The sequence below is a fragment of the Phacochoerus africanus genome, chromosome 1, assembly GCF_016906955.1.
Source record: "Phacochoerus africanus isolate WHEZ1 chromosome 1, ROS_Pafr_v1, whole genome shotgun sequence".
Taxonomy (NCBI): domain Eukaryota; kingdom Metazoa; phylum Chordata; class Mammalia; order Artiodactyla; family Suidae; genus Phacochoerus; species Phacochoerus africanus.
The window spans coordinates 104,136,514-104,150,470 of record NC_062544.1 but is presented as its reverse complement, the minus strand read 5'-3'; the positions used below and the strand labels follow the sequence as shown (position 1 = coordinate 104,150,470).

The following is a 13,957-nucleotide window of genomic DNA, read 5'->3' as shown; positions in this document are numbered from 1 at the left end:
TAGCAACCAAAAGAAATATCTAGAAATTCCTTTTGCAAAAGATACATTATCTACAAGACAAAGTATATAAAAGAAAACCTTGAATAAAGGAGACACGCCATATTGTAGCACAGGAAAATTCAAAATAAAATTTTTTTTCCTAAATTTGTGAATTTAACCTGACTTTGGTCAGAGTCTCATTGCATTTCTTTTGGGAGTTGACAAAATATCTTAAAAGGCATATAAAGCTATCAGAATTACAATGGAGGACCACAGGAGGAATATATAAAAGGATCAATGGAATAAAACAAAATTTAGAAACATTTTCCCATTATACATTTTTTTATTTTGATATAAATAGTATTTCAAGTCAATGAAGTCATGATAAATTATGTAACAGATTATCTAAGGACATTTAGTAATTCTATTGGAAAAAATAACATCCTTTCTCCAAATCTCAACCAAAATAAATTTTCACATAAAGATTGAAACTTAATACTCTAATCATAAAAATACTTTCAAAAAGTATTTACAGAGTCTCTACATAGAAAAGGCTCAGGTAACATGACAAGAAAGATGGCAATTCTTACAAAGGAAAAGAGCAATGCTGATCTGACCAAACATAAGCCATAACTTTCAATACATATACCAATGTTCACAGCTGTTATTATTCACAATAGCCAAAGAATGGGAACAATCCAAATGTCCAACTGACATGGGATAAACAAAATATGGTATATCAACACAATGGAATATATTACTCAGCCATAAAAAGGAGAGAATACAACATGGATGAATATTAATACGTCATGCTAAGTGAAAAAGGCCAGTTACAAAAGTCCCATATATTTTATGGTTCTTTTATATGAAATGCCCAAAATAGGTAAATCCACAGTGACCAAAAGGAGAGTAATGGTTGTCAGGGGCTTGGAGGAGAAGAGAATGGGGAATAACTACTCCTGGGTATGGGATTTCTTTTGGGGGTTAACAAAGATGTTTTGGAATTAAGTGATGAATGCACTTTGTGAATATATTAAGAATCACTGAATTATATACTGTAACAGGGTAAATTTATGTGAATTTCATCTCATTAAAGCTGTTACTTAGAATGTCAAAAAATAATGAGCAAAGTAGAGTTCCCCCTGTGGCACAAGAGGATTGGTGGCATCTCTGTAGTGCTGAGACAGGTTTGATCCCCAGCCCAGAAGAGTGAGTTAAGGATCCAGCATTGCTGTAGGTCATAAGTGTGGCTCAGATCTGATCTCTGACCAGGGGCCTTCATATGCCATGGGGTGGCCAAAAAAAAAAAAAAAAAAAAGAGTAAACTTACAAGGCAAACACCTAACTGGGAAAAAAAGAAGTAAATACAAAAGACAAAAGTTTATTCCTGATAACATACAAAAGATTCCTTTGAAAACAAAAGAGGAGCAAAGATCATGAACAAGAAATTTTTTAAAAAGAAAAGAAAATGGTCAATAAACACATAGAGACATGAAAAAGGCCAGGGCTGTATATACAAAGACAAGGGTGTTGTCTTAACCCAGCCTTCTGGGTGCAAGTAACTATAACTGAAATCTACTCAAATGAGCTTAATTTTTTTTTTTTTTTAAGGAGATTTTAAGATGAGAAGTTAACAAGGACACAGAATCCAAGGGCAGGAAATACAATATGACTCATAAGAGACATTTTAAAAATAAAATCATGGCACTTCTCTGCTGAAGCTTTTCACTGCATTTTAAAGTCAAGTACAAATTCCTCACATGCTTTGCTCCACCCTCATCCTCACTCACCTCAACTAACTTCCCCTACTCTCTTTCATGACAGTCACACTAAACTCCTTCCTATCTTCAAACACATCAAACTCTTTCCCAACCTAGGGACTTCAATTTTTTTTTTTTTTCTTTTCTTTTCAGGGCCACATCTTAGTTCCCAGGCTAGGGGTCAAATCAGAGGTGCAGCTGCCAGCCACAGCCACAGCAAGGCCAGATCCAAGCCATACCTGTGGCCTTTGCCACACCTTGTGGCAACTCTGGATCCTTAACCCACTGAGCAGGGCCACGGATCAAACTCGCACCTTTAAGGACACTAGTCAGGTTCATGGGTTTGTAACCTGCTGAGCCACAATGGGAACTCCCAGGGCCTTCAAATTTACTGTTCCCTGTGTCAAGAAGATTCCTCACCTCTCCAATCCCCACAGGAATACTATTCCCCCAGCTTTCATCTCATCTTGCTCACCTTCACCCTCCAGGTCTTAGCAGAAAAGTCACTTTCTCTAAAAGGTCTTCCCTGATCTCTTTCCCCTATCACTTCCACTCACTTCTTCTGCAGTTTTTACTACCCTCCATATCTTTTTTGTTATATCTTTTCCATTAGAAGAAGAGCTGCAAGAGGGCAAGGAATTTGCCTGCCTTGTTCCTCCCACCACTGTATCCTCATTACAGTTTCTGGCATATAAAAGGCATTTCATAAATATTTGTTGCATGAATCAGATATTGAAAAGCTATCAGGGAACAAACTGGCTCAAGGTCTTTTTCTCTGGGGCATCAAGGCCCCTTATTTGCTTTTCTGAGTACATTTCTTTTAACGGAGACTAGGTAACATACATGAATCTTAATTTTCAAATTTCTGGGAGATAATCTGATTGGGCCAGTGGAAAAGGGTCAGAGAATAACAACATCATAGGGAGTTCCCATTGTGGCGCAGTGGAAACAAATCCGACTAGTATCCACGAGGATGTAGGTTTGATCCTTGGCCTCGCTCAGTGGGTTGGGGATCCAGCATTGCCGTGAGCTGTGCTGTAGGTCACAGATGCAGCTTGGATCCTGTGTTGCTGTGGCTGTGGTGTGGACTGTCAGCTGTAGCTCCAATTCAACCCCTAGCCTGGGAACTTCCATATGTCGTGGGTGAGGCCCTAAAAAACAAACATAAAAATTAAATAAATGAAACTACCAGTAGTTATTCCTGACTGATGGAATTATGGTGACCGTTACTTATGCCTTTTTAATATCATATGAATGTTTTACAATAGGCATGTATTACTTAGTTTTTAAAATTTGTAATTTAATTCTTATCCATCTAATTCTTGACTGTATTCAGAAAATCAAATAGTACTGACAGACCATTACGCAAAACCATCTTCCTACTGTCTGCATAAGACTTCCTCTACCCAGTATTAATCCTTAGAGGTAATTAATTTCAACTCGTGGTTGTTTCTATTAGATAGCTACTGTATTTCTCGAAATTTTGTGCTTATCCTACAACTTACCGGTTTACCCATTTTATTGTTTTAATTGATTTTGGTGGTGGGCACCACACTCAACACATGTGGAAGTTCCTAGGCCAGGGACTGAACTCCTGCCACAGAAGTGACTTAAGCCATTGCAGTGACAACGCCAGATCCTTAACCTGCTATGCCACAAGGAACTCTTGGTTTATCCATTTTAGACACTGCCTATTTACTCAAGGTATGATAGATTAGGATGTAGCTGTGAAATTTCTCACTACTCTTCAGATATAGATAGATCTATCACTATTTTTGGTTGAAGAAATTATCAGTGCTACACTGTTTGACTGTAACTGCTGTTTACTGACTAGCCAAATACTATATTATGAAAACATTTCCTTCCTCAGAGAGCTCTTCATTTTCCTGAGAGTTCCTTCTTTCCTTCAATGGTTACCTCTACTTTAACTTCAATTTTCTTTCATTGCTTTACCATATTAGATAGTCTAGCAAGAACCACCCCCCATCCCCTGAAGTCTTCTCCCTCAGAATCCTCCATGTTCTCACTACAATGTGAGTGGGCCACCCTCTCAGCGTGCTGGCAGTTGTCACCTTTGGTGCTTCCGTTTACTGCTTTTCTGTGTTAAAGCCACTGTTTCCTGACTTCCAATGTCCCCTTTCTTTGTTCACCTCCCAGTGTAGAAGTACATCCCAAGACCTTAAGAAACTAAAATAAAAGAAGGTACATGAGAGGTGACTTAGTCTTGAATATCTGAAAAGACATTCACATTGGGTATCACAGGATAAACAAGTCCATGCTGAAAATAACTCAGCTACTCTTCCCCTAGCATTCAGTGCTGCCACTGAATTCAATGCCATTCTGTTTCATTCAACTTTAAGGTGACCCCATTTTCATTCTCTCCTGTACTACCATCTACACACCTCTCCCCACAATTTTAGAATCTTCTCTTTTTACTTGTTTTTTTCCCCCCTTGGGGGAGGTCTTTATCATTATCATTTTTACCTCCCCCTCCCTCCTGTTTTTCCTTTTTTGGCTACCCCTCAGCAATATGGAGTCCCAGGCCAGGGATCAGATCCAAGCCAAAGCTGTGACCTACACTGCAGCTATGGCAATGACAGATCCTTTTAACCCACTGTGTCAGGCTGAGAACTGAACCTGCGTCCTGGCACTGTAGAGACGTCACCAATCCTGTTGCACCACAGTAGGAACTCCCATTTTTTGGTCCTTTTATGAATCATTTTGATTTGCACTTTGAAAGTCCTTTCAATCCAGAAACTTTCAGCTCTGGAAAATCTTAAATAAATTCCTTAATAATGATCTCTGTTTTCTTTGCTTCTTCTTAAACTCTCATCAATCAGATGTTGGAACTTTCAAACCAATCCTTCCTTTATGCATTCCAAGTTCTCTATCCCTGTCTTTTTGCTTACTTTTGTAAGACCTCCTTTACTATTGCTTAACTTTGCTATTATTTTTTTTTAGTAAATTTTAGTATGATATACAAAATAAGAACAATATCTTCAATAAAGAAATAGCTATACAGTTCCTGCTGTGGTGCAGTGGTTTAAGAATCCGACTGCTGTAGCTCTGGTCACTGCAGAGGCGAAGATTCAATCCCTGGCCCACAAAGTAGGTTAAAAGATCCAAGGAGTTCCTGTCGTGGCTCAGTGGTTAACGAATCCGACTAGGAACCATGAGATTGCGGGTTTGATCCCTGGCCTTGCTCAGTGGGTTAAGGATCTGGCATTGCCTTGAGCTGTGATGTAGGTCGCAGACGTGGCTCAGATCTGGCATTGCTGAGGTGTAGGCCTGTGGCTACAGCTCCGATTAGACCCCTAGCCTGGGACTCTCCATATGCCACAGGAGCGGCCCTAGAAAAGGCAAAAAAGACAAAAAATAAATAAAATAAAATAAAAATCCAGCATTGTCACAGCTGTGGCTTGGATTCAATCCATGGCCCAGGAACTTCCATATGCCTCAGGTGCAGCCATTTAAAGAAAACAAGAAAAAAAAATTGGGAGCCCTCCTACACTGTTGGTGGGAATGTAAATTGGTGCAACCACTATGGAAAACAGTATGGAGGTGGCTCAGAAAACTAAATATAGAAACTACCATATGATCCAGCAATCCCATTCCTGGGCATATATACAGATAAAACTACAATTCAAAAATATACATGGATTGCTATATTCATACCAGCACTATTCACCATAGCCCAGACATGGCAACAACCTAAACATCCACTGACAGACGAATGGTTAAGAAGATGCAGTACATATAGAGAACAAAATAATGCCATTTGCAGCAACATGGATGCAACTAGAGATTCTCATATCAAGTGAAGTCAGTCAGAAAGAGAAAGACAAATACCATATGGTAGCACTTATATGTGGAATCTAAAATATGGCATAAATGAACCTATCTACAGAATAGAAATAGACTCAGACATGGAGAACTGACTTGTGGTCACCAAGGGGGAGAAGGGGAAGGAGTGGGATGGACTGGGAGTTTGGGTTAATAGATATAAACTTTACACTTAGAATGGATAAGCAATGAGATCCTACTGTATACCATAGGGAACTCTGTCCAATCTCTTGGGACAGAACATGATGCAGGATGATATGAGAAAAAGAATGTATGTGTGTGTGTGTGTGTGTGTGTGCGCGCGTGCGCGTATGACTGGGTCACTATGCTGTACAGCAGAAATTGGCACAACACTAAATAAACTGTACTTTAAGTAAAATATTAATTAAGCACCCACCAGTTGCCATGCTCTGTCTAAATGCTGAGCATACAGCAGTGGGCACAGAAGCCCTCCTGGAGCTTTCATTCTAGCAGGGGAAAGAACATTCCAGTGGGGGAAAGATAGCAAGTTAAATGAAGTTTTTTCCTCAAGATACAGGCAAGCTTTGCAGGTAGAACAGATGGAAGTAAAAGAAAAGTAGAAGGTGCCAGATACAGAAGCAATAAATGAGTGAACAAAATCTTGGAAAAACTTCATTTAGGCAAAGTCAAGAGCACAAACAAAGGCAGAGAAATGAGGATTCATACCTGTCTTGATTTGCTTTTAAAAAAAAAAAAAAGGAAGGTACTTATAAGGACTCTTCAAGGGATGGGAAGGCAGACCTTCAGTAGGAAGTATGCATTTGGAAGAGAGAATTAAAAGGACTATAACAAAGAGAAAAACAACAGGGTAGCCCCCGCAGCGGCAAATATCTGCTTAGGTTACACTAGGAAAGTCTGCTTCCAAACTCATTCGGGTTGGTGGCTGAATTCAGCTCCCTGTAATTGCAGGCCTGAGGGCCCTGCTTCCATGCTGGCCCTCAGCCAGGGCTCCATCCTTGCTCCTAGAGGCTGCCTGCAATCCTTCTCATGGTTTCTATGTCCCCTCTCCGGCAACAGAGGGTCCCTCTCATGCCTCACATCTCTGACTTCTGTCTCTAGCAGAGAAAGTTTCTCATTTTTAAGAGCTCACATGATTAGATTGGGCCTACTGGGATAATCCAGGATAATCTCCCTATTTTAAGGTCTGCAACCTTAATTACATCTGCAAAATCCTTTTACTCATGTACCCATAACATATTCACAAATTCCAGGGATTAGGGCATGGGCATTTTGGCAGGGGTGGGGGGAGCATTCTACCTAAAACAGTAACTAAACAATTTTTTGTGCGAAAACAAATGTGGATATATTACATTCATTTGGAATGAGTACAAAATTATATATATATATTTTTTTTTTGGTCTTTTTTTGCTATTTCTTGGGCCGCTCCTGCGGCATATGGAGGTTCCCAGGCTAGGGGCTGAATCGGAGCTGCAGCCACCGGCCTATGCCAGAGCCACAGCAACGCAGGATCCGAGCCGCGTCTGCAACCTACACCACAGCTCACGGCAATGCCAGATCGTTAACCCACTGAGCAAGGTCAGGGACCGAACCCTCAACCTCATGGTTCCTAGTCGGATTCGTTAACCACTGCGCCACGACAGGAACTCCCAAAATTATATTTTTACAAATAGAAGGAAGACCTAAAAGCATTCATTTCAGGCTCACAAAGAGGACACTCTGGGTTATTCCTCCAAGCTTCCTCAAGGTTTTTGCATTAACTCACCTCCACTTGGATGTCTAATAGACATCTTAATCATGGCATATCCCAAAACAAGCCCCTGATAGTCCTCTCCAAGTGAGCTTTTCTTGTAGTCTTCCTCATTGATGGAGTTAATGGCAACTCCATTCTTCCAGTTGCTCAGGCTCCTAACCTTAGTGCCATCCTTACACCAATTTCTCTCATCTCACTTCCTGTCAGCAAGTCTTGTCATCCAGAATTCAACCACTGCTCACCACCTTGGGTGGAGCCACTATCATACTGCATCTGGATTTCTTGCATAGCTAGTAGTCTCTGCTCTGCCATTGCTCACCTAACAGTCAGGTGACTCTAACAAACATATTTCTTCTGCTCAGAACTCACCAACTGCTTCCCATCTCATTCAAAAGGAAAAGCCAAAACCCTCACAATGGCCTGTAGTGCTCTACATAATCTGGCCTGCAGTTACCTCTCTGATTTTATCTCCTACGCCTCTTCTCCTCACTCACTCCACGACAGCCACAAAGGTATCTTTATTATTCCACAAAGAGGCAGGTACATTCCCATCTCAGGTCCTTTGCATTCAATATTCTCACCGGGATGCTCTTCCCCCAGGTGGCAATCTCAGTTCCTAATTTCCCTCATTTCCTTCAGATCCCTACTCAAAAGTCAGCCTCTCAGGAAGGCCTTCTCTGGCCACCACATATAAAATTTCATTTCCTCCTCCTCTGCTGCCTATCACTTCCTAATCATTCTTTGACCTTTAAGGGCTATTTTCCCCCAACATTTTATTATGAAAAGTTTAGAGCATTTATAAAAGCTGAAAGAATTACACAGCAACCATCCATATACCCCTCACATATAATCAACATTGTCTGGAGATCTCGTTGTGGCTCAGTGGGTTAAGAAGCCAACAATGTCCGTGAGCATGTGGGTTCGATCCCTGGCGTTGCCCAGTGGGTCAAGGATCCGGCACTGCAGCAAGCTGCCACGCAGGTTGTAGATGCAGCTTGGATCTGGAGTTGCTGTGGCTGTGGCAGAGGCCGGCAGCTGCAGCTCTGAACTTTCATATGCCACAGATGCAGCCATAAAAAAAAAAAAATTCTATATTTGCTTTATCTCATACCCATCCATTATATATCTAAATTCACACATTTGTCTGATCATGTTTTCTCCCCTTCTCCTCATACTCACCTCCAGTCTCCTTAGAAGTTGAAGATGGTTGGGTATGTGCCCATTCTTCATTATGTCTACAATTAACAAGCAGTATGTTTGGACAGTTCTCCACTTTTTTTTCTTTCTTTCTTTCTTTTTTGCCACACCCAAGGAATATGGAAGTTCCTGGACCAGGGATTGAATCCAAGCCATAAGGTGCAACTTAAGCTGTGGCAATGCTGGATCCTTAACCCACTGCACTGGGCCAGGGATTGAACTGGCGTGGCCACAGAGACAAGTCAGATCATTAACCCACTGCATCACAGCAGGAACTCCTGCACTGGTTATTTATTAACATTATAAGTCTCAAGGGCTCTTTCTGGTCTACTATTTAATAATGGAGCTCGGAGCTTCTGCGTCTTGGTACAAAACACAGAGAGCAAAGAGGCAAAATATATCTCTGTAGTCATATATATTTTTTCCAAAATAGATTTTTTTTTTTAAAGTTTATAAGACCAGGAGTTCCCGTCATGACTCAGTAGAAATGAATCTGACTAGTATCCATGAGGATGCAGGTTCGATCCCTGGGTTTGCTCAGTGGGTGTTGCCGTGAGCTGTGATGCAGGTCTCAGATGCGGCTCAGATCCAGAGTTGCAATGGCTGTGGCTGTGGCCAGCGGCTACAGCTCTGATTGGACCCCTAGCCTAAGAACCTCAGTAGAAACAAATCTGACTAGTATCTATGAGGATGCAGGTTGGATTCCTGGCATTGCTCAGTGGGTTGAGGATCTGGCGTTGCTGTGAGGAGTAGTGTAGGCTGCAGATTCTCCTCAGACCTGGCATTGCTGTGGCTGTGGCCAGGCCAGCAGCTACAGCTCTGATTTGACCCCTAGCTTTGGAACCTCCATATGCTGTGGGTATGGCCCTAAAAAGACAAGAAAAAAAATTATTAAGAGCAAAGAATGTCATAAAAAGTTAAAAAATACAAAGGTTCATGTATTTTGAAGTAAAAGACACCCTGTTTCCTGTCTTACCTATAATCACATAATGCAATATTCCATAGATATCACTGTTGCTATCCTTCCAGACTTTGAAAATGCACTATTTCCTCTGTAGAAAAGGGTCCATGCTATGTTGATTTCCTATTTTGATTTCTGGACACCTTTCCTTTTTAATAATACAGATCAAGCTTTTCTAACTGCAAATTAATCTACTGTATGAATGTACCTAATTTATCTGCCAATTGACTATCAATGAACATTTAGATTTTCAGTTTTCACAACGACAGGATTTCTATAATATACACCCTTGCATATTTAGAGAAAGATACATACATATGTACTTTTGTAAAACAATGTTTTAGACAAGGAATAGCTACATCAAAGGGAACGTGAACTGAATTTAAAAATTTGATAAACAACAAAACACCAAACATTGAGTATCATGACTCCATTTAGAGCAAAAAAAAAAAAAAAATCACACAAGTCAGATACACATACATGGAGCAGTATAGAACATCAGTTTTCAACCTGTGACAACTCTGCCCTCCAGGGGATATCTGAAAATGTCTAGAGTCAATTTTGGTTGTCACAACTGGGAAGGTGCAAATGTCTAGTGGGAAAGCAGGATGATGCAAAACAACAGCCTTCCCACAATAAAGAATGATCCAGCCCAAGATGTCAGTATCACTCAGAGTGAAAAACCCTGGGCTAGGACTATATATCACACTCTCCAAAGCAGTTTTCTTTGAAGAGTGGAGGACAATTATCGTTTATACTTTTGTATCGTTTGTGGGTTTTATTTTGTACTTTTGCAGTGAACATGCACTAGTTTAAAAAACACTTCCATAAACAAAAGTTCTCCCTCATGTTGAGATACAAACAATCTCATGGCTTCTCATTGGCTTTACACCTTAGTGACAAATTTTGAATGCAGCTAACAAGACTCCCTGAATCTTCTCTGCAGCACACTAGTCTTAGGTGGTTCTTGAATGCTCTTCCTAGGAAGAAGCTTCAAGTCACTTCATCAATCTTATAGCAATACCTATTAAGAATGAGGTGCTAAGTGCTGATCCCCAAACTCTCGTTCTGTACTCCAATCAGTGAAGAGTGAAATTATCATCTCCCTCAATCTGCATACAATAGCTCACATTCGGCTTATTAAAACACTCAGTTTTTCCACACATGCTACATACAGCTAATTTACATTTTCTCCATCCTGTACTTTTATGTTTTATAAGACTAATTCCAAGAAACTAAGACATCTGATTAGCTCTCCTTATTTCCCTAAGGAGTGTACCCACTACTCCAATGTCTAGAATATAATTAAATTAAAATTCTGAGTTGCATTTTAGTCAGGAACAGACTTTACCACCTGGCTTGGATGCTGGGGTTACTTAAATCCCATAACCGATGCATTTAAAAACAACCTAGGAGTTCCCATCCTGGCTCAGCGCTTAACTAACCCAAATAGCATCCATGAAGACACGGATTTGATCCCCGGCCTAGGATCAGTGGGTTAAGGATCGGTGTTGCCTTGAGCTGTGGTGTAAGTCGCAGATTCGGCCTGGATTCTGAGTTGTTGTGGCTTTGGCACAGGTCGGGGTGGGGTACAGCTCTGATTGGACCCCTAGCCTGGGAACCTCCATATGCTGCAGGTGCGACCCTAAAAACATAAAAAAAATAAAAATAAAAATAAAAAATCACCTAACAGGGTAAGCTACTTCAGATTTTTACTAATGTCATCCAATGCAACAAACATCTAGTGAGTGATTAGGCCACTGTACTGATCAATGAGATCAATAAAACAAAGAAGTGAACCGGACAGGGGACTTTATGGCCTAGAGCCATTTCTTGGGGTTACCTCAATGAAGGAAGCCCTTGTGTAGACTACCTATTAAACAAACACTCACTGATTTCAACCTGTAGAACTACAATGCTGAGTTTTACAAAGAAAGCCCGGTTGTTACTTATTCCTATACTCTCAATTCTTTGTACATTTTAGGGCCTAACCTAAGTGCTCAGTAAATGTTTAATGAGTAAGTGCACCGTACTATATACAAAATACCTGCAGGTAAACATCTCTAATAGGACTTTTTCTCCTTCCATCGTTTAAAATAATAGGTAACAGTACTCTTAAACATTCCCAAAACAAAAGCATATTCACAAAGGGATAAAACATACACAGAAATGTTAGGTAAATCTTTACCCCTGGACAATACGTCAGAGAAACAGAAAAGATTCAAGGATGCATACTGAAGATAAAGAAATTAAATTCCAAAAGAATGAGAATTTTAATTCCCCACTAGCACCAGCACACTCCCACGTCGTTTCTTCCTCGTGGAGGAGAAAACGCCGGCATAAAAAGAAGGCAGGGGGCTCCGCAGAAGGCCTAGGGGGCTTAGCCGCCCCGCCACGCCCCCGCTCGGGCCCACTCTTTCCGCCACTCGGTCGCCGTGGAAGCGACCGGAGGCCTCTGCTCCGACGCGGCCCGGCAAGCGCTTAGCAGACAGTAAAGGGGGAGGCAGGTGGGCGGGGAACAAGCCCAGCCCAACCCCGCAAGCTTCAGCCTAAGAGAGCGCGGGCGACCCGCGACTCCGGGCTCCCAACCGAGAGCCCAAGGGTCCTGGGAGTGGTTCTTGGAGGGTCCAACCGGTCGCCCCCCACCCCCCGCCCCTTCCTTAAGCCGTTAGCGCTGCGGCCCCACCCCTCGCCTCCGGTCGTGCCTTGTCCCACTCGCCCCAAGCCGCTACCCCAGCCGACTGAGGCCCGAAGCATCTGCTTGCTAGGGGTGGGCCCGGGGCTGCCAACCACAGCCGGAGGTTGAGGAGCCGGACTCCCCTACCTGCACTTTCCTCCGCCCTGCCGTGTTCTGCCGGTGATGGGCCGCCATCTTGCATGTTGACACTCCTACGTCACTTCCGGAAGTGGCTCGGACCAGGCGGATGTCCTGCCTCTTCCCTTTGGCCAAGGGCTAATTGTCTCTGAGGCCGGTGTGGCTGTGTGGTGAAGACGGCCTTAAATGCAAAAAAATGCTGATAGAGAAAGAGCCTCTTTTTGAGCCGGGGTAGCAATCTGAGTCCAGCTCTGGGTAGACCCGAACCCTGGCTGCGCAGTTCTCCCGAGTGTGTCTTCCAGAGCCCCAGTAGTTGTAAGAAAAGCGCTGGAAGAATTAATGCTGGAGGTGGGCACCAGAGAGGCCACTTCCATCCCCTCAAACTTTCGTGAGCAGCCAAGGGAACCGACAGATTTCCCATGTAGTATCTAAAAAGGTGTTAAACTATAAACCGGCCTGAAGAAGGAGATACAGAGGTGACCCCATTTTCAGGAGGCGCAAAGTATCCATTTAAATAAGAGATAAATTGATGTTATGACAAAAACATACACACGAGTTAAAGTTGTATACAGAAATGACTTTCTAAGTTCCAAATCTTCAAGGAGTTGGGGCACACTCTAGTATCTAATTTAAATCATCTTTTATACTGGAACATTTAGACCTTTCTGGATGAAGGTTTAACTTGAAGTTTTCCTGACATTAAGCATAGGTCTTGGGTAATAATTCATGGTCAAAGGCTAATAGTTTGGCCAGATGGTCAAGAACATGGAAAGAGTGAGACTGGAGCATGGATAAGGAAGTTTTGGAAAAGACCTTGCAGAGTGAATCTTAAGAATCATATAGATGAAATGAATTGCCTTTTTTTTTCTTCCTTTTTTGACCACTCCGTGGCACATGGAGTTCCCTGGCCAGGGATCAGATCCAGGGCACAGTTGTGATTTATGCCGCAGGGGCAGTAAAACCAGATCTTTTAAACCATTGTGCCAGGCTGGGGGTTGAACCTGCTCCGTGAATTGCTTTTTGGATTAACCTCAGCTTGCTTTTTCAGGCTCAGTGCTTGCTTGGTGGAATCATGAATGAAGTGACAATGGTAACAAGATTAGCACTGGGATCATCAAGCCACTGCTAAGTGTGCAGTTTCTTAGCACCAGGGACCAGTCCTGAGCTGGTGATATACCTTATGTTCCAGGAGGATCAGCCAACCACTTGAAGGCAAATGGATTCCAAGGGCCCTCCTCGACCACTGAAGAAGCAATACTTATTTGTCCTCTCTGAAATGTACTTACTCTGAGTTTAGAATTGCTTTCCCTGCTTGCTGTACTCTGTCAGTACCACCACCTGGGAACTTACTAAATGTTTTATACACTGTCATTGTGTCTGACACCATATTGCTTCTGATCAAGAAATTCATTCTGTGATGTAAGAAGCAATGCAATGGGCTATTGCTGGTAGAATTCGTTGGTCTAATTGTACAGTCTATCACCAAGAAGCACCTGGTCTTATTGAATACTTACATATGGCGCTTTCTGAGAGTTAAGTCTTTTTGGTGCTGTGTTATAGGGTGCAGTATATGCTTAGAACTAGTGTCTAACATTTGGTGCACTTTCTTCCTATTCCTGTTAACTATTGCTATATAACCACCCCAAAACTTAGTTTTTAAAAAATAACTT

General features: G+C 41.9%; 1 protein-coding gene across 2 annotated transcripts in view; it reads right to left on the bottom strand.

Moving 5' to 3' along the window:
• Positions 1-12,364, bottom strand: part of WDR48 (WD repeat domain 48) — a 51,877-nt gene extending 39,513 nt beyond the window's left edge. For both annotated transcript variants that reach the window (XM_047770376.1, XM_047770383.1), the window contains exon 1: positions 12,297-12,364. In XM_047770376.1, coding sequence (XP_047626332.1) covers positions 12,297-12,344 — 48 coding nt within the window. In that variant the 5' untranslated portion in view covers positions 12,345-12,364. The remainder of the gene's footprint in view (positions 1-12,296) is intronic.
• Between the last annotated feature and the right edge of the window lie 1,593 nt (positions 12,365-13,957).